The 21,100-nt window shown below is 46.9% G+C and overlaps 1 protein-coding gene across 2 annotated transcripts in view; it reads right to left on the bottom strand.

Annotated features, from left to right (window-relative positions):
* LOC119954878 (sodium-coupled monocarboxylate transporter 1-like) overlaps positions 1–21,100 on the bottom strand; it is a 38,654-nt gene that overhangs the window by 3,148 nt on the left and 14,406 nt on the right. The window contains exons 3-14 of one of the 2 annotated variants that reach the window (XM_038780494.1): positions 19,071–19,122; positions 18,904–18,971; positions 17,743–17,897; positions 17,516–17,656; positions 16,811–16,940; positions 13,347–13,435; positions 12,352–12,464; positions 10,996–11,063; positions 9,247–9,333; positions 7,666–7,871; positions 7,010–7,113; positions 5,590–5,675 (exon numbers count right to left, since the gene is read on the bottom strand). In XM_038780494.1, coding sequence (XP_038636422.1) covers positions 5,590–5,675; positions 7,010–7,113; positions 7,666–7,871; positions 9,247–9,333; positions 10,996–11,063; positions 12,352–12,464; positions 13,347–13,435; positions 16,811–16,940; positions 17,516–17,656; positions 17,743–17,897; positions 18,904–18,971; positions 19,071–19,122 — 1,299 coding nt within the window. The remainder of the gene's footprint in view (positions 1–5,589; positions 5,676–7,009; positions 7,114–7,665; positions 7,872–9,246; positions 9,334–10,995; positions 11,064–12,351; positions 12,465–13,346; positions 13,436–16,810; positions 16,941–17,515; positions 17,657–17,742; positions 17,898–18,903; positions 18,972–19,070; positions 19,123–21,100) is intronic. The other variant, XM_038780495.1, reaches the window with a different exon arrangement.

The raw sequence follows: 21,100 nt of genomic DNA, 5'->3' as shown, positions 1-21,100 counted from the left end.
GCAGTGGGCTGGAGCTGGTATACGCAAATATCAGGACTTTAGGGTGGAGCTGGTGAGGAGGCAGGCTGCCTTTAGCCAGGTGAAGAAGGCACTTAACATCAGCAAGGTGCAGTGCAGCATAGTATATCCAGCTGAGTTGAGGGCGACCTACAAATCCAAGGACTTTTATTTTGGAATGGTGGAAGCGGCGGAGGAGTTTGCGAAGGCAGAATTGAGAAATGGGACTGAGAGCGGGTCGTGTACCGATGTAGCCTCATGTAACTTTATTTTTTCACTGTGTTGGTGTATATACTAAATGAGTTGACGCTGTATATTTGGACAAGGGAAGAGTTGGGACTTTCATTTGCAATGATGGTTCTTTGGGGCTTGGGTGTGTATGCTGGGGTTGTGTGCTTAAAGGGTATTTCTTGGTTTTCCTGGGACCGGGCAAGGGGGAAGGAGACCCGGGCGGGGGCCTCCACGCTAACGGTTTAAGCCTGCCAGTGAATGGGAGTGAGGTGGGGGGAGGGGCTGCGGCCATCAGAGCCTGGTAGAACAGGTTTTGATGAGTCTAGCCGGGGTGAAAAGTTGGGGGAAGGAACTGAGGTTGGGGGGAGGAGTTTATAAGAGGAAGTGGAGGGGCGGAGTCTGGGAGGGGTGTGGGGGTGGTGTCTACAATTCATTAGTGCAATTTACGGTACTCTTTCGGGGATTGGATGGCATTGAATATTAGGGGGGGGGAGTTGGGGGGGTGGACTATATATGTCAACGGTGGCCAGGGGCGATTCCTGATTCCTTTTTCCTCCTTGGGAGGATTTGTTTTATTTGGTGCTTATATTGTTGTGGTGGTATGACTAGGAGGTTTACTGCCAGAGTAGTGCTGCCATTGGTGCAGAGGACTCGCTGCCCATTGGCTCAGGCAGGTCATGTGTCTCTCTGCCAATTGGCTGAGGCTAGTCATGTGACTGCTCGCCGATTGGCCGAGAGGCCGGTAGCCCCTCCTACGAGGCGGGGTACAAGAACCCGTAGCAGCCGGCAGTCGACCTTTCTCTGTAAGTCGACCGCCGGGCACACAACTAGTTAATTAAAGCCTGTTAATTGGAACTTCTTCATGAGGTGGTAGAGGTGTGTGGATTTGGAAGCTGTTGAAGAAACATTTGTCCGATGATGGTGGGTGGGAGGCAGCTGCACAATGGAGACCTCCTGCTTGGGAATAGAAATTATGCCGCATCGCTCACAGCAGAAGAAATGACCAAAGTAATGGTTGTGGAACTTGAAAAACAGTTCCCAAAGCACATGGAAGCGATGAAGAAGGAGATGGGGGCGGTATTGAAAGTGCTGGTGGAGGAGGCAATTGGTAGCATGGGGAGCAGGGTAGTAATGGGTAGCAGGGTAGCATGGTGGTTAGCATAAATGCTTCACAGCTCCAGGGTCCCAGGTTCGATTCCCGGCTGGGTCACTGTCTGTGTGGAGTCTGCACGTCCTCCCCCTGTGTGCGTGGGTTTCCTCCGGGTGCTCCGGTTTCCTCCCACAGTCCAAAGATGTGCGGGTTAGGTGGATTGGCCATGCTAAATTGCCCGTAGTGTCCTACAAAAAAAAAGTAAGGTTAAGGGGGGGTTGTTGGGTTACGGATATAGGGTGGATACGTGGGTTTGAGTAGGGTGATCATGGCTCGGCACAACATTGAGGGCCGAAGGGCCTGTTCTGTGCTGTACTGTTCTATGTTCTATGACTCGAGTCCAATTGATGGTGCATCAATTTAATGAACTAGAATTTTGAAATGGAGCTACGGATCAAGCCAGACTGCCTCCGCATCAGCCCGCATGCTACAAATGCGTCAGCAACTTTTAAACATTGGCTGGCGTGCTTCAACAGCTACCTCACCACTACAGACAATCAACCCACAAAGGAGCAGAAACTTCACATCCTCCACTCATGCGTGGGCACCGCCGTTTATTCGATGATAGATGACGAACAGGACTATGACGCAGCCAAAGATCTCCTGAAAGGACATTTTCTCAGGCCAGTAAACCAAGTCTACGCGCGGCACCTCCTGGCTACGAGGCAACAGTTCCCCGGTGAGTCCCTTGACGAATTCTATCGGGCCCTCATTGTCCTGGGGAGAAATTGCGCTTGCCCGCAAGTTACTGCGGCGGAGCACACTGAACTGCTAATCAGGGATCCCTTCGTCGCGGGCATGCAATCTTCTCCGATACGCCAACGGCTCCTAGAAAAGGACACTTTGAGCCTCGCTGAGGCACGGGCCTTCGCATCCTCCCTGGAGGTTGCCGACCGAAACACTCGCGCATATGCCCCCAGCCACGCGGCGGCCCCTTGGGCAACATGGCACGCACCTCCCCTCACCCCCGCCGATTCCGACCCCCCCCCAGGCCTGCGCTGCGGGACGCCCAGATAAGCCCACGGGGCCCCACTGTTATTTCTGTGGCCAGGCCAAGCACCCCGCCCGCGCTGTCCGGCCCGCTCCGCGGTCTGCAAGAGCTGCAGCAAAAAGGGCCACTACTCCGTGGTCTGTCAGTCAAAGTCGGTCGCTGCTGTTCCGCGCAGCGACCGCGGTTCGCCCCCCGTGCGCTCCCCCAGGGTCCTGTGCGGCCCGCGGACCTCCCTGCCCCCGCTTCCAGCCACCACGAGTGACCCACGGGCACCGCCATTTTGGGACCCTGATGCCACGTGCGGGCCCCGGGCACCGCCATTTTGGGGCCCCGACTCCACATGCGAGCCCCGGGTGCCGCCATTTTGGGACCCCGACTCCACATGCGGCCCACGGGTGCCGCCATCTTGGGTCGGCACGGAGGACCCCACCGGTGAATACTCCACGGGAGAAGACGACTCAGAGCTCCTGCCACGACTCGCTGCAGTGACACTGGACCAATTGCGGCCCCGCACGCTCTCCACGGCGACTACGCAAATCCTCCTGAATGGACACGAGACGAGCTGCCTACTAGACTCCGGGAGCACAGAGAGTATTGTCCACCCTGACACGGTAAGACGCTGTGCACTCCCTGCTCATCCGGTTAAGCACAAAATCGCTCTGGCTTCAGGTTCGCACTCCGTCCAAATCACCGGGTGCTGCGTAGCAGACCTCACGGTCCAGGGGAGGGTTTTTTTAAATTACAAACTCCTCGTCCTACCCTGTCTCTGCGCACTGGCACTTTTAGGACTGGACTTCCAGTGCAACCTGCAGAACTTAACCTTCAAATTTGGCGGCCCTATTCCCCCCCTTACTGTCTGCAGCCTCGCGTCCCTCAAAGTGGACCCCCCTTCCTTGTTTGCAAACCTCACCCCAGATTGCAAACCCGTCGCCACTAGGAGCAGACGATACAGTGCCCAGGACCGGACCTTCATCAGGTCCGAGGTCCAAAGGCTGCTGAAGGAAGGTGTCATCGAGGCCAGCAACAGTCCCTGGCGAGCCCAAGTGCTGGTGGTTAGGACTGGGGAGAAAAACCGGATGGTCATTGACTACAGTCAGACCATAAACAGGTTTACGCAGCTGGACGCGTATCCTCTCCCCCGTATCTCCGATATGGTTAACAGGATCGCGAAGTACAAAGTCTTCTCCACTGTGGACCTTAAGTCCGCCTATCACCAGCTGCCCATCCGCACGAGTGACCGAAAGTACACTGCGTTTGAGGCAGATGGGCGCCTCTACCACTTTCTAAGGGTTCCATTCAGTGTCACTAATGGGGTCTCGCTCTTCCAACGGGAGATGGACCGAATGGTTGACCAATACGGTTTACGGGCAACCTTCCCGTATCTCGCCAATGTCACCATCTGCGGCCACGACCAGCAGGACCATGACATCAACCTCCAAAAATTCCTCCGTACCACAAAACTCCTTAACCTCACACACAATAAGGATAAGTGCGTGTTCAGCACCGACCGTCTAGCCACCCTCGGCTACGTAGTGCGTAACGGAGTGATAGGCCCCGATCCCGAACGCATGCGCCCCCTAATGGAACTCCCTCTCCCCAACTCCCTCAAACGCTGTCTGGGCTACTTTTCTTATTATGCCCAATGGGTCCCGAACTACGCCGACAAAGCCCGCCCCCTCATCCAATCCACCACGTTCCCCCTGTCGATGGAGGCCCACCAGGCCTTTAGCCGCATTTGATGTTCGAGTCGCATTCGAGTCGATTTGATGTTCCACTGGACCTTATCGGACTCTTTGTGTTGTTCAGTGTTCCCTTGTACAATGTTGCTTGTTCCTTTTCATTTTTTTTGGTTTTGCTTTTTTCCTCATTGTTCATAAGTGCATTGTGTGCGGTATTGTTGTTCTTTTGCACGTTCGTCGCGGGCCAGTGGGCAGCCACCAGATATCTCGGTACACCTCGTTCTCTCTAGTCATAATACCAGTTCGACGCCCCCCCCCATTTTTCCTCCTCTCTTCTCTCTCTCCCCCCCCCCCGCTTCTTTCTCCACAAGGGGTGAATGTGGTGGTATGACTAGGAGGTTTACGGTACCTCAGAGTAGTGCTGCCATTGGTGCAGAGGACTCGCTGCCCATTGGCTCAGGCAGGTCATGTGTCTCTCTGCCAGTAGGCTGAGGCTAGTCATGTGACTGCTCGCCGATTGGCCGAGAGGCCGGTAGCCCCTCCTACGAGGCGGGGTATAAGAACCCGTAGCAGCCGGCAGTCGGCCTTTCTCTGTAAGTCGACTGCCGGGCACACAACTAGTTCATTAAAGCCTGGTATTTGGAACTTCTTCACGACTCGAGTCCAATTGATGGTGCATCAATTGTCAAGTGGGCCCTTATTTGGGGGGTGGGGGGAGGATTAGATTGTTGTTGTTAATAAGGGGATTGACATTGTATTCATTACCGTTTACTGTTTGCTGGTGGGGGGTAAATTTTGAAGAAAATATGAAAATGGAGAATAAAAATATTTTTCAAAAAAAAGAAGAAACATTTGCCTTTTGGTGTCAAACGATCAAAGGCTATGGACCAGGATGCCCTCTTGTCAATTTAGAAAAAATGTGAGTAAGTTTTACTTTGATATTCTTGGGTTCTTCAGCCATCCTGTCCTTAACTCTTTGGTTATATTTTGGTCAACTGAATGGATTTGCTGATCTCGGTAATCCATGGCAGACAATGTAAGTATAGTTCAGTGATCCTAGTCTGGAACCTGCAAGAATGCAAGGCACCAACTCGTTTGCTTTCTATTGGAAATCATGTTGGGCATTGAAAGTGTTAATGGTGCAAATGTATATTCGCTGTAATTGCTTCCTGTCTTTAGTACATTGTGAACTAATTTCACGAACTACTTGGCAGCTATAAAAATTGTCAAAAATGCCTTAGTTTAAATTACTCTCGCTCTCCTTTCATAACTTTGCAGATTCTTCATTCAGTATTTGTGTCTTCATCCTTCAACTCTATATTCAATTGGTCTGCACCTACCTGCTCAGTTGTAATTGGCTCACATTTTACAATCAAAGTTGCAAGTGATTGGCTCAAATCTTACAATCAGAACTGCAAATGAGATATGGAAGTCTGACTGAGATTTGCACAGGAGGAGGTGATATCTGAGGTGTAATGGACATAGTGTTGAGTATTACACAAGACTTCAGACAAGATGGATATACAGCGAGAATTACTTACATCAGCAGAAGGCCGCCAGGGAAAGTAGCACGAAAGATCTGTCCGGTTCAGGAGCAAGTCCGTGCGAACTTGAGCTTTTCTTCCACCTGACAGAATATTTATTCATAGAGGCATTGAAATGACAGCACATGGTAAAAAACAACCACTTTATAAACTAATGATGGCCATCCTTTGTTACGCCTGGAGTCTGTGGGACTGCTTGTAATGACATCAGTCGTAAGCAAGCCTTGCACTCGTATTTGTATCTTATCAACACAACTTGCATTTATCCAACACCTTTTATTTAGTAAAACATCCCAAAGCACTCACAGGAGCATTATGAGGAAAACAGTGACACCGAGCCAAATGAAACAATCAAAAGTCTCTTAAGCTTATTTTAATTTTCAATCCTATTGGAAACGCCCAATACTTTTTTCCATCCTAAACTAACCGGAGAAACTAGGGTTGTCCTTAGTGCAGGAAGGTTAAATAGTGTTCACAATCATGAAGAGGAAACTTTCAAGTGGCAGAAAGGTCAGAAAACTGGAGGACATAGATTTAAGGTGATTGGGAAAAGACCCAGAAGCAACATTACATTAGAATGTAAGAAACAGGAGCTGGAATAGGCCATTTGGCCCTTCAGACCTGTTCTGATATTCATCATAATCCTGGCTAACCTATCTCAACTCCATTTTCCCTTGTTGGTCTTAGTGTCCAAGAATCTACTGCCATCAGCCTTGAACATCCTGAACAACTCCACATCTACAATTCTCTGAATTCACAATCCTTCAAATGAAGACGTTTCTCCTCACCTCGGTCCTAAATGGTTGACTCCTTATCCTGACACTATGACCCTGATTCTCTAGCCAGGGGATGTTAGGAAACATTTTCTTGCACAGTGGCTCGCACTGCTGCCTCACACTCCAGGGATCCGCGTTCAATTTCCACCTCGGGTGACTCTGTGTGGTTTGCACTTTCTCCCTGGGTCTGCGTGGGTTTCCTCTGGGTGCTCCGGTTTCCTCCCACAGTCCAAAGATGTGCAGGTTAGGTGGATTGGCCATGATCAATTGCTCCTTAGTGGCCAAAAGGTTAGAGGTTAGGTTAGGAGGGGTTACTGGGTTAAGGGCATAGGGTGGGGGCCTGACCTAGGGTACCCTTTCAGAGTATCAGTGCAGTCTCAATGGGCTGAATGGCCTCCTTCTGCACTGTAGTGATTGTATGATTCTAATGATCTGGAATGCGCTGGCTGAAAGTTGGTGAAAGCAGATTCAATAGGAATTTCTACAAAGGAATTGGATAAAGGGAAAGGTTTGCAGGGCTATAGAGAAAAGCAGGGAAGTAGGATTAATGCAGACCTCTACCTCAGAGCACAATGGGCTTAAAGGCTACTTGCTGAGCTATGTCAATGATTCTATGGAAAAGCCAAACATTACATACATACCTGTTAGTACACTGACGACTAAACCAACAATTATAACGATTAAAGTTGCAAAGGTGCTTAAGTACAAGTAGGATAAAGAATACCAGGATGCCAGTGTTTCAGCTCTGTGAAATGAAAGTAGTCATCATTAAAATGTAAATTGGATACTGTGGAGCACAGGAGGGAGCTGAGTCTGCTCTACGAAACAATCATCGCTGATAAGTATGGTTTATATTTCTTCCCCACTAGTTTGTTCCGTATTTTGGAGCTAGATGTCTGGGAAGTTCCATTCTTCATGCTATTGTTTATGGATTGGATAACGCACCCAGTATCAGCAATCTGAGATACCTCTGAAGTAGACAGATTTGTAATCGGTAAGAGAATCAAGGTTTAGGGGATAAGGTGGGAAATTGGAGCTGAGGATTATCATATATTTCAGTCTTCATTTCATTGAGAGCAGACTCGATGGGCCGAATAGCATACTTCTGCTCCTATATCTTATGGTCTTATCTCGGAATTAATAGGAACAGAGGTTTAATATTTACATACAGTGACTCTCCATCCCAAGATATCACAGTCAGACCAATATGGTTGATGGAGACAAAAATTAGATACGTGACCAATGAGCTGAATGACTTTACTTCATCCCTGAATTCCCAGCTATAGATTGTACAGACCTGTCATTCCTGGGCATTTCAGACATTACTGTAGTGAGAAGGGTCGCAGTTGTCCAGGATGTCTCATTGCTCAACTGACTGATGTTACACATGGCAGTACTGAGGTTTAGAGACATGGTCACCTCAGGAGGCGGTGGGTGGATCTGGGATCCAATTCCAATCCACAGTGCAAATGCAAACCCAGTGATGAGTCCCACGAATCCACCCTGCAGTAAACCAGAAAGGCAACAGCTCAGAACAAATGAACTTATTAACCCCCCTCTCCCAGCAGCACTGTGGGAATACTCTCACCACAAAGACTGCAGTGGCTCATGATGAAGGTTCACCACCATTTCCTCAAGGGTAATTAGGGAGCTACAATAAATGCCATCCTTGCCAGTGACATCCACATCCCCAAAACAGATTACTGATAGATGTTTGCACTTCAGTCACATTAAGGACATGATGTACCATCAATTGGACTCAAGACACGATTAGGATCCGAACTGTGGCTTTAATCAGCTAGTTGTTAGCCCGGTGGTCGACTACAGAGTAAGGCCGACTGCCGGGAACTCTGGGTACTTATACCCCGCCTCGGAGGCGGGGTCTATTGCCTCTCGACCAATTGGTGAGCAGTCACATGACTAGTCCCAGCCAATCGGACGAGAGGCACATGACCAGCCAGAGCCAATGGGAAACCCATGCTCTGCACCAATGGCAGTGCTCACATTCATACCGCCACAGGACAGGACTGCCATTTCCTCATCGGACCAAGAGGTACTCACGCAGCACAGATTAGGAATACTCTCATCTGCCTTTGCATCTTTCATGTAGCATTGACATGAAGTAGATCTGAGGAACAAGAGGAGACCATTCAGCACCTTGTGCCTTTTCTACTACTCAATGAGACCATGGTTGATCTGTACTGTATCTTAACACCATTGACCCACTTTGGTCCCATATCTCTTAATATCCTTACCTAACAAAAATTGGCCAGTCTTAAACATTTAGACATTTTCAATTGACCCCAAGCCTCAACAGCTTGGGAGGAGATTGTTCTAGCATCTCACTACCCTTTGTGCGAAGAAATGCTTCCTGGCATCATCACTGACCACACTAAATCTAATTTTAAGATTATTCCCCTTTGTCAACCTTTGAATCTCACTGGAATTTCATATGTAATTGGTGGCATAAATTTCATGCCGAAAGCTCAAAGTTAAATTATTAACTGGGAGACTGCACACAATCACTGCTAAGTACGAATTGCCCCGAAATGGAGCTGTATCCTAAGACATTCATCCAACAGAGGGCAGCGCAGTTCCAGGGTCCCAGCTCCAGGGTGTCAGGTTCGATTCCCGGCTTGGGTCACTGTCTGTGCGGAGTCTGCACGTTTTCCCTGTGTCTGCATGGGTTTCCTTCGGGCGCTCCGGGTTCCTCCCACAAGTCCCGAAAGACATGCTGTTAGGTAATTTGGACATTCTGAATTCTCCCTCTGTGTATCCGAACAGGTGCCAGAATGTGGCGACTAGGGGCTTTTCACAGTAACTTCATTGCAGTGTTAATGTAAGCGTACTTGTGACAATAAAGATTATTATTACTTACAGTGCAATTGGCCCAGGAAAACAAAATGCCTAAAGTGAACAGTCCCAAGACTGGTCCTCCAACCATTCCAAAAATACTGAGAGCCGCCTGTTAATGTAAACACAGAGCTGAGGTCAATAAAATACCTGGTGACAATGGATTTCACAACCTTAGGACATCCCAAAGTGCTTTACAATCAAAAACATAGAATTTACAGCACAGAAACAGGCCATTCCAGGGGTCACAAATTCAGGATAGGCCTCATTTAGGACGAGGAGAAACTTCTGCACTCAGAGAGTCGTGAACCTATGGAACTCTCTACCACGGAAGGCTGTGGAGGCCAAATTACTGAACGCATTTAAGATGGAAATAGATAGATTTCTAAACTGTAAATATGCCAAGGGGGTATGTTGTTGAGATGGAGGATCAGTCAAGATCATGTTGAATGGCGGAGTAGCCTCAAAGGTCCAAATGGCCTACACCTACTTTCTACATTTCTATGTTTCTATTCAAATCAACGGCTTTGGGTCGATCTTTATCCTCCACACCACCCTCCCTCCTACCCTACCCTACTCCATTTCACTCCAACACAATATCCTTCTCTTCCTTGCTCCTTCATGTATTTATCCAGCTTCTCCTGAAATGCCTCTTTGTTATTTGCCTCAACTAGACCTTGTGGAAGCAAGTTCCACATTCTTACCACTCTCTGGTGAAGTCCCTGCTAAATTCCCTATTGGATTTATGTGCATCTGTCTTCCATCAATAGCCCCGAGTTTTAGACTCAACCACGAGTGGAAACAATTTCACCATCTCAAACCTATTCATAACTTTTAATGATCTCTATCAGGTCACACCTCAAACATCTCTTTTCAAGAGAAAACAGCTTCAACGATTCAGCTTTCGCTGATATTTCTGGGGCTGGATTCCACGGTCTGGCAGACGTGTTTTCCTGCGCTGCGTGCCCCCGCCGGCAGCGGGATTCCCCGTTCCCGCCGCCGGCCAATGGGGTTTTCCACTGAGGCCACCACGTGCCATTCAGAAACCCGCAGGCATGGGTACGCTGCCAATAGAGAATTCCGCTGATAACCTTTGAATTCTGACGCTATTTTAATATACCACTTCTCCTGTGCCTTTATAACCTTTTTGTAATATGGAAACAGAACTGTTCAGAGTATTGCAGGCACGCTCTAATCTGTATTCTATATAAGTTTAATACAACTTCCCTACTTTTCAATATTCTGTCCCTCTGGTAATGAACCCCAGTGTTTTGTTTCTATTTTCATGGCCTTGTTAACTTTTGTCACTATTCTAATAATTTGTGTATCTGTATTTCTTGATCCTTCTGCCCCATTACTCTGTTTAGGCCTTTATTTCCAAGGAATAAGTGGGGATATTATTCTTTCTGCCCTACAGATGCACCACTTCACACTTAACAATATTGAAGTTCACTTGACAATTGCGCACCCATTTTGGGAGTTTATGAATTCTTCTAGTATTTTGCCACAGTTCTTTGACTGTTTTAACTATCTCCCGACCTATACTAATGAAGCATTCTTTGGAAGTGTAATCTGTTATAATGTAAGAAATGCAGCAACTAACATGTGTACAGTAAGATCCCACAAACAGCAATGAGATGAGTGATCAACCAATCTGATTTAAAGTGATTGTGGTTGAGAGATAAGTATTGGCTCGGGGAGAGTGGAGAGATCTTAGATGAAGAAAAAGGGCCCTAAAATGGGCAAATTTAGTTCCAACAAACAAACAAAATACCTGTAAAAGGCTTCCCATCAGTGATGCGAGACCAGCCATTCCTATACATACAGCACCAAACAACACACCTAAAAGAATGCAGAACAGAATGATGAGCTTTACTATGAAATGGAACTCCAGGGGCGGCATGGTGCTGCAGTGGTTAACAATGCTGCCTCACGGCGCCGAGGACCCAGGTTCGATCCCGGCCCCGGGTCACTGTCCGTATGGAGTTTGCACATTCTCCCTATGTCTGCGTGGGTATCACCCCCACAACCCAAAAATGTGCAGGGTAGGTAGACTGGTCACGTTTAATTGCCCCTTAATCTGAAAAAAATAATTGTATACTCAAAATTTTTTTTTTTTTAAAGAAATGGAACTCCAACCAAACACAAGTTGCATGGATGTAGCATTATCACAAAGTAAGACATCCCAAGGTGCTTCATAGGAGTCATGATGTGGAGATGCCGGCGTTGGACTGGGGTGAGCACAGTAAGAAGTCTTACAACACCAGGTTAAAGTCCAACAGGTTTGATTCAAACACGAGCTTTCGGAGCGCAGCTCCTTCCTCAGGTGAATGGCGAGGTATACCTCGCCATTCACCTGAGGAAGGAGCTACGCTCCGAAAGCTCGTGTTTGAATCAAACCTGTTGGACTTTAACCTGGTGTTGTAAGACTTCTTACTGTACTTCATAGGAGTGTTAGCAAACAAGGCACATGAGATATTCTGACATATGACCAAACGCTTGGTCAAAGAAGTAGATTTTAAGGTGTGTCTTAAAGGAGGTGAGAGAGGTGAAGAAGATGCAGAGGTTCAGGGAGGGAATTCCAGGGCATATGGCCCAGGTGGCTGAAAGCACTGTCATTGATGGCAAAGCGATTGAAATCAGAAATGCTCAAGAGGCCAGTATTGGAGAAGGACAGAGCTCTATGAGGGTTGAATAGGTGGAGAAGGTTACAGTGATAGGACTGGGTGAAGACGTGGAGGGATCTCAAAACAAGTCCATGAGTATCAAATTAAGGTGCTGAAATAAAACAAATGGGGGGGGGGTGTGCGCCAGGGAGGGGGGGGGGGGGGGGGGGGGGAGTGCCGGGGGGGGGGGGGGGGGGGGGGGGGGAGTGCCGGGGAGGGGGGGAGAGTGCCGGTGGGGGGGGGGGGGGGGGGGGGGGGTCATTATTTTACACATCTAACCTGTCAAGTTCCTTAAGAATGTTATGCGTTTCAATTAAATCACCTCGCATTCTTCAGAACTCCATAAAACATAGGTCTAATTAACTATGAATTTTTGTATGACTGAACCAAAGCACTTAGTACTTTTAGTCTGGCCTTGCACAACAGGACGGCAAATAACCAAATTAAGAAGACAGATGACTTACTCAAAGCTCTGGAAATCCAAGAGAGCTTTTTTTCAGAAATAGTTGTGAAATAAGGCTTGATGAGATCTTCCACTGTTACAGCAGCAAGTGCGTTAATGCTAGATGACACTGTGCTGCAGTGGGAGAAGTTTAAAGGCACCATTGTTATGAGGCATTCCTTCACCAAACAAGTTTTCATTAGCATATTAAGTTACATATATATTAAACTAATATATCAGTGGACAGCAAGCCAGGAATTTGCACGGTTTAAGTTGACAAGGATTCCAACACATGTACCCAAGTTCAAAACGATGCTTTAAAGATACTGGGCGGGATTCTACATAACCCGACGCTGAAATTGGGATTGGCGATCGGGCGGAGAATGGTTTCCGACGCCAGATTTGGGGCAGGCGCCGATTCGACGCCACATCGTGATGCTCCTCCCCCTCCAAATCGACATATCGGGACACGCGGCGCGTGCAGTCGCAAGGCCATTGGCGCGTCATCATACAGCCCATCCACGATACTCCACCCCCCGATGGGCTGAGTTTCCGGCAGCCTCGTGTGGCCTCAGTGGTTGGTAACCTGGCATGTTGGCTGCGAACAGTGTCCAGAGCCACTACACTCAGCCAGGATCCGTGTCCCTGGCAGCAGGGCTTCTCGTAGGGCTGGGTGGAATGATGTGGGGCCGCCAGGGGTTGGGCTGTGGGGTCGGAGTGGGCAGGTTAGGTTTCCAGCACGGCCGGCGTCATGTTTTCCCACGCAACCGGTGTCACATGTCAGACCTGCGCATGTGCGGCCTGGGACCCGCCGATTCTCCAGCCGTTTTCCACGTGATCCACGGGTGTTTCACGCGGCACCAGTGTTAGCCCCTCACTGGTACCGGAACCGGTGAGGGGTTCATGCCGATTTTCCCGTCATGGATTCTCCATTGGCGCTGGCACTTAGCTGCTGCTTTAATAAACTCAAAGTTTAATTTGATTTGAACAAGTGTCTGTTCTACTATCCCAACCTACCTTAATGTCCCACTATACGCACATGCCACAAAGAGACCTGGCAGCCCTGGATAACCTCCCAGAATGTCCATCACCATGTAGGGCATCAACTAAATAACACAACCAATAGGTTGTACATGCTGATTATTCAGGTAGAGACAATAGATAACATGCAAATACATATATAGGCAATTTACTGCAGATAACATACGAGTCTAGCTATATGCCTCGGTAATATGCTGCAGGTAATATCTATTTATATAGATGAGCTGCTAAACAGTAGCCCCACATGCCCTTTTGTGTATAAAAGATCCCACGGCCACTATTTTGATGAAGAGCAGGAGAACTATACCCAGTGTCCTGGCCAATATTCATCCCTCAATCAATATCACTAAAAAACAGCCTATCTGGTCATCGTCACATTGTGGAAACTTGCTCTGTAGAAATTGGCTGCCACGTTTTACATTATAACAATGACTACACTTCAAACGTATTTCATTGGCTGTAAAGCACTTTGGGACACCTGAAGTTGTGAAAGACAATGTATTAATTCAAGTCTTTATTTCTCTATAAAATACTATTGCACACTATTAGAAAATGGGATCAGAATACCATTCTGATCGGTGGCTGTTTCTGCCGATGCAGTGGGCTGAAGGGCCTTTTCTGTGCTTTACACCTCTATAGCTCTATGACTCACACCACTGGTAATATTCAGGCATTATATGTATACATCTTGATGCATTAGTAATCTGCATAGAATCATAGAATTCCTACAGTGCAGAATGAAGCCATTCGGCCCATTAAGTCTGCACCGACCCTCCGCAGGAGCACCCCACCCATGACCAAGCTTTATCCCTGTAACCCCGTCTCACCTTTTCCCTTGGATACTATGGGTCAATTTAGCATGGCCAATCTACCTAACCTGCACATACTTGGACTGGGGGAGGAAACCGGAGCACCCGGCAGACCCAGGGAGAGCGTACAAAGTCCACACAGGCAGTCACCAGAGGTCCCTGGCACCGTGAGGCAGCAGTGCTAACTGTGTCACCGTGCTGCACTTATACGTCTGCAGGTCTATACAAAAGTAATACACTACAGATAAAACATCTGTTGATATAATACAGATTATATACAATCACTTTCAACATTGTGTTTAGAAAAACAGGATCTGTGTGCAAGGATAGAGAAATGAAAGGACAGGGAAGTGGATTTGAGTTACAAATCAGCCGTACTCTGACTGAATGGTGGAACAGGCTCGATGGGCTGAATGGCCTCCTCCTCTTTCTATGCAATGCTATTGTTAAGTTTCTAATGGAGGCTGTGTGCAGATACTTCATATATTGGTAATAGGCACATAACTGGTACACAACATGACTTATATCAGAGTTCCTATCAGGTACTCAAAATGTGTTTTCTAAGACTGAACTCTGTTTGAAAATGGTGTGGTGTATTCCTGGATATTTTTCATCATTTGTGGGATCTGAGCATCCCTACTAGCCCTAGAAAAGGGTGTGGTGAACAAACTGCGGGAATGCAACAATGGGGGCTGGGAGTCATATATAAGTCCAGATGGGGAAGTACAGTAGATTTCCTTCTCTCAAGGGCATTTTTATGACAATCTAGTAGTTTCATGGTCAACGTTACTGATGTTTACCGCCCAATCCAGCATGTGGTTTTTGGTGGTGGAGTCAGCCTGCCAGCGGGATTTACCGACCCAATGTTGTCAACAGGATTTCCCGGTTACTGCACCCCTCATCGCCGGGAAGCCCGTGCACCGGTGTTGGACTGTGATATTCCATTGTGTGAACAGCTAGTAGATCGTGCCCAGTAATGTTTTATTCCCCATTTATTTAATGACCTGAGTTTAAATTCCCCAACTGCTGTGGCAGGATTTGGACTCATGTCTCTGAATCCTTGGTCCAGGCCTTCGGATTATTAATCAAATAATCTTTATATATTTTTCATAATTTCATGGGATGTGGATATCGCTGGCAAGGCCAGCATATGTTTCCCACCCTAGTTACCCTTAAAATGAATGGCTTACTAGGCATTTCAGAGGGCTGGAATCAATCACAATACAGGGGGTTTGAAGTCACATTTGTTCTTTCATTTTTCCACTGGTTGTTGATTTTGTTAGCTAGGCCAGCATTTTGTGACCATCTTTCATTGCCCTTGAGAAGGTGGTGCTGAGCCGTCTTCTTGAATTGCTGCAGTCCATGTAGTGCAGGTACACCAACAGTGCTGTTAGGGAGGGAGTTCCAGGATTTTGACCCAGTGACAGTGAAGGAACGGCGATATAGTTCCAAGTCAGGATGGTGTGTGGCGTGGAGGGGAACTTGAAGATAATGGTGTTCCCTGTGTCTGCTGCCTTTGTCTTTCTAGATGGTTGCCATTGTGGCTTTGGAAGGTGCTGTTGATTGATGTAGGTGAGGATGACAGATTTCCGTCCCTAAAGGACATTAGTGACCAGATGGAGTTTTTCGACAGTTGGTGATAGTTTCTTGGTCACCATAACTGAGGTTAACCTAATTCCCGATTTAATAACCCATCGGATTTAAATTCCACCAGTTGCTATTGTGGGATTTGAACCTTTGCCCCCAGAGCATTAACCCGGATCTCTGAATAGCATTACCAATATGCCCCCATCTCCCCCAATACATAACCATCCTTGAGACTTTCCTGACAGCCTGCAACCTATTGGACACAAATTATGATAAATGTCGGGAACTATGGGGATTGACCTACGGTGGCAAAGGTCCGTGTACTAAATGGCTCATAAAAGTGACATCCACTGCTTCTCACAATCAGGCTGGTATACCTGAGAAACATCAATTAATCTCGTTTGTAGCAATATATTCTGGGAGAATATTGAAGTGATTTTTTGGAATTCTTTGACCACCGAAAATATTTTTGTGGCCAATGAATTACTTTTTGAAGTTTGGTCAGTTTTGTAATGTAGGAAATGCGGAAGGTAATTTGAACATTGCACGCTCACACAAACAGAAATGAGTTAAATAGGAACACAGAAATTGTTGGATAAGAAAAGTCTATTTAACTTCCCTTATACCATCCTGGTACTCCAATGGTACAGAGATAATGGAGGTTTTGATTAAAGAGAGCCACCAGTGTAAAAGATCGGATAACCTGTCTTATAGTTGCTGGTCAAAGGATACATATCGGCCATGACACCGGGTGAGCTTACTTGCTCTTCCTGAAACAGTGGCTATTATCCAATTGAAAGAGCAACAGGGCATCGGTTTAACTTTTCAATGGAAAATCAGCAGCCTTTGATGACATGGCACTACCTCCCTGAAGTATCAGCCTAGGTTACATCACCAAATCATGATAGCAAAATTCAAGACTTGAACCTCTGACTCAGAGGAGTAAATACTATCTGTTGAGCCACCACTGACTATTTATAATGTAGCTGCATTCCTGACAAGCTGTATAAAATACTGAGCCATCAGTAAATGACTGCTGTGTACCTGATCTGGTGCTTTAACCTTCCCAGAGGTCCATGGATCACAATCATGATAGAGAGAATACATGGACAATCCTGAGAGTAGGGCACACACAAGGATGATCCACAGTCCAATAAGGTTCAGATAAAGGGCCCTGAAACAGCAAAAATAAAGTTTCAAATATCAACTGGCAGAAAAATCTAAGTTACTATTGATATTCTCTCATCACAATTGGCTAAAATAGCAGTTGTACAGTGGTTTGACTAATGTAAAATTCACTGTTCACTGCCAGCTGTTCATTAGGCTAATCACTGTCACCACTGCTGTGGTTTGTACTCTCTAGCAGACCTTCAGTAGAAAGCTGGAGTGGCTCTTGGCTGATTTCACAACCTTCACATGTCTCAAGGTGCCTCACATCCAATGAAGTACATTTGAAGTGTAGTCACTGTTGTAGGGTAGGAAATGGTGCAGCCATTTTATGCTCAGCCAGCTCCCACAAACAGAAATGCGATTACGACCATATAATCTGCGATTAAAATTGTGGATGCTCAGAAGACCAGAATCGGGAGAGTGCAGAGAGGGCAAAGGTTTGCAGGGCCAGAGCAGATTACAGGAATAGGGAGGAAGCGAGGGTATGGAGGCATTTGAATACAAGAATGGGAATTTTTAAATTGAAGCATTGCCAGACTTCAGTTAATTCCAAGATTAAAATTAAAAACTAATACTCACACTTTGGCTTGAGTTCTGGTCTTGCAGGAGATGTATCTCTGAACCTGTGCCTGATTTATTCCATAGACTCCTGTCCATGTGAAAGTGCCTCCTATTACAATGGTCCAAAACGTATGTCTCCGGAATGGGTTGGAGTCAAAACTGTACACAGATGTTGGTCATTAAATTACAGAGCATGTTGGTAAAAGATCCAGTCACTTTAAAATGCATACCTTTGTAAAACTTACTTCCAGAAGTTGAGTCTTCCTCCATGATAAGCAGTATTCAGTACATTATTGAAGCCCCCTTCCAGCATGAGTGCTTTAACAATGACTGCCACAAGTCCAATCACCATGATTACAATCTGAAATACATCTGTCCACACAACAGCTTTGAGACCTCCCTAAAACAAAGAAGGGGAATAGCATCATGTATAAATCAGGAATCATCCTGAGCTCGTGGGTAGTCCTCTGATTCAGAAGATTGTGGGTTCAAGTCTCACTCCAGGGACCATGCACCCAAGATTGCTACACCCAGTGTGCAACAGTGCTGCACTGCCAGAGGTATCATTTCAGGTGAAGCATTACTCTGTCGGCCCTTTGAGGCCATCATAAATAGTTCCGCTATGCCATTTGAACCAGTGCAGGCTAATTGTCCCTTGTGTCCTGGCCAATATTCATTCATCAACCCAAATCAATCATTATCTCATTGCTGTTTTTGTAAACTGGCTGCCTCATATCTTCTGTTACAAATGTGACTTTAAAAACATTTAATTGACTATAAAGTGCTTTGAGATAACCAGACTAAGTTACAAGGCTGGATTCTCCAATCCCCAGCCACGTGGTTCCCGGCAAAGTGCCATTCGCTGGGGGCAGGATTCTCTAGTCCCGACGCTTGTCAATGAGATTTCTGGTTGAAGCCCCCAGGAAACTCGTGGGCAGGGGTGCACTGCTGGCAGGAGCAGAGAATCCCGGCGGCCAGAGAATTCCGGCCACAGTTAATACACAAGTACAGAAACAGACATTGACAAAGAGTCATCCAGACTCAAAGTGGTAGCTCCCTTCTTTCTCCACAGATGCTGTCAGACCCACTGAGATTGCCCAGTATTTTCTTTTTGTGACAGAAACAGGCCCTTTGGTCGTTCATATCTGCCCTTGTGTTGTTCTCAACATTGTCCATTCCCACTCTTCTCGCTCACAGACCTTTTTCTCTTTAAACCTGCATCTAGTTTTCTCTTAAAATAATTGATAGACTCAATCAACAGATGATTGTTGCTGAGAATTCCACATTCTAGCCCTATTCTACATAAAGACATATTCTCTTCAAACATCCCTTTAACGATTTTTGGCATTCCCTTAACCTTGTGCTCTCTCATTTCTAATTTCACCAACGCAATTATCTTAACTTACCAAGGTACAGTAGAAAGTGCAGACTATTCCAGTTGAGATAATAGAGCCCCAGAGATTGAAATTTGTCACTAAAAGTGGAAAATAAGATATGTGTGAATTGTCAGGAGAGAAAGTCACTGGTGCTATTGCTGAATTGACAAATCATGGGGCAGAAAAGTAATACAAACCTTGATTCAATGCCAATGCTGGAGCATAAATAACAATTCCTGTGTATAAAATCTGAAATAAATTAGACATAATTCATAAAACCAAGGTCTAATTGAAGACCAGTTTCAAAAGCCATTGAAATTAAAGAAAGGAAAAAATATACAAGGGTAGAGAGAGAGACAAAAAGAGACAGAGAACAAGAGAAACAGTGGTCAGGATTCTCCATTTGGTAGACAATGGGTGGGATTCTCCATTGTCCGCCGCCGATATCGTAATCGGCGATTGGGCGAAGAATCCCTTTTTACGACCGAACCAGGGTCAGCTCCTGTTTCAGATGCTCCGCCCCTCCAACACGTCGTCATCAGGGAGTACACCGCATGCTGTTGGGATGGCCTCAGGACTTTACCCGAAGGCTCTTCCCCGATGCTCCACCCCAATAGGCTGAGTTCACGACAGGCGGATCACATGTGCCCTCAGTTTCGGTCAACCACGCGTGGCAACCACCATGCGGACTGCGTCCAGCACCGCCACACTCGGGGCGGGAGCCATGACTGGCTGGCAGGGCTTTGGCGAGGGCTGGGGGACAAGTGGGGGGTGGTCCAGAGATGATGAGGAGTGTCCAGGGGGCACAATCTGCAGGTCAGGTCTGCGCCTGGCCAGCGCCATGTTGTATGGAGAATCCAGACCTATATTCCCCCACTGAAGATAAATCGCACGATTCCCAGAGGACTGGAGAACCATGAGAGTCCGTGGAGCATGGTGCCTGGCCCATTAATAGGATGCAAATGGGTCTTAATGCATTGGCGCCAATACCACCTTTTGCACGATGCTGGATTCTTCGCCATCCACCGCTGGTGGCAGCGTTTCCGATGCGTTTGAGAACCCAGCCCAGAGATAGAACAAGAAATGGAAAGAGGAGAGAGAGAGAGAAAGAGAGGACAGAAAGAGGGAGAGAAAAAGGGGGAGAGAAAGGGGGAGACTTTCTGAGGTCAGTTATGAGGCACATTTTGCAATTGTGACTAGTTCACCTTGAGAAAGGTTTGGGAAATGATTTGCTATGTTATGATGCAAACATTTTTAAACATAAATTTAGAGTACCCAATTATTTTTTTTTCCCAATTAAGGGACAATTTAGCGTGGCCAATACACCTAACCTGCACATCTTTGGGTTGTGGGACTGAAACCCACGTAGACATGGGGAGAATGTGCAAACTCCACACGGATTCGAACCCGGGTCCGCTGCGCCACTGTGCCACCATGCCGCCTTAACAAAGCACAAAGGACAAAGAAAAGTACAGCACAGGAACAGGCCCGTCGGCCCTCCAAGCCCGTGCCGACCATGCTGCCTGTCTAAACTAACATCTTCTACACTTCCTGGGTTCGTATCCCTCTATTCCCATCCTATTCATGTATTTGTCAAGATGCCCCTTAAATGTCACTAAAGAACCCAGCCCTCGCCAAAGCCCTGCCGACCAGCGGCATGGCTCCCGCCCCGAGTGTGGGGGCCCTGGACGCAGTCCGCATGGTGGTTGCCACGCATGATTGACGAAAACTGAGGGCACAAGTCATCCGCCTGTCGTGAACTCAGCCCATTTGGGTGGAGCATCGGGGGAGGGCCTTCAGGTAACGTCCTTAGGCCATCCCTTGCATGTTGCAAACTTAATAGATATGTTTACTGATACAGATCTGGTTTAAATGTTACAATACAAATTTCAACATGCAAAACAGAATGCATTGAGAAAACTCAAATAAAGGAAACTGCTTCAAAATATGCTGAAAGTGATTCAATGGCATCACTGTGGTGTTATGTATTGCTGGAGCAGTGTGGAGTGTCAAAGGCTAGTATAATGTAATGGGGTCAGCAGGTGCCACATGAAGAGTTCCGAGTCATCACTGAGAAGCAAAGAGCTCCAGAAAGGGAACTTGATATAAACCTGAAATGCAAAGTTGTGCAGGGAATCATAGAATGGTTGCAACACAGAAAGGGGCAGCACAATGGCACAGTGGTCAACATTGCTGTCTCACTAGAGACCTGGATTCAAGTCTGTGT

Source organism: Scyliorhinus canicula, chromosome 20 (genome assembly GCF_902713615.1).
Source record: "Scyliorhinus canicula chromosome 20, sScyCan1.1, whole genome shotgun sequence".
Classification (NCBI taxonomy): Eukaryota; Metazoa; Chordata; class Chondrichthyes; order Carcharhiniformes; family Scyliorhinidae; genus Scyliorhinus; species Scyliorhinus canicula.
Note: the sequence above shows the minus strand (reverse complement) of the source record. Positions and strands in the feature narration are given on the sequence as shown.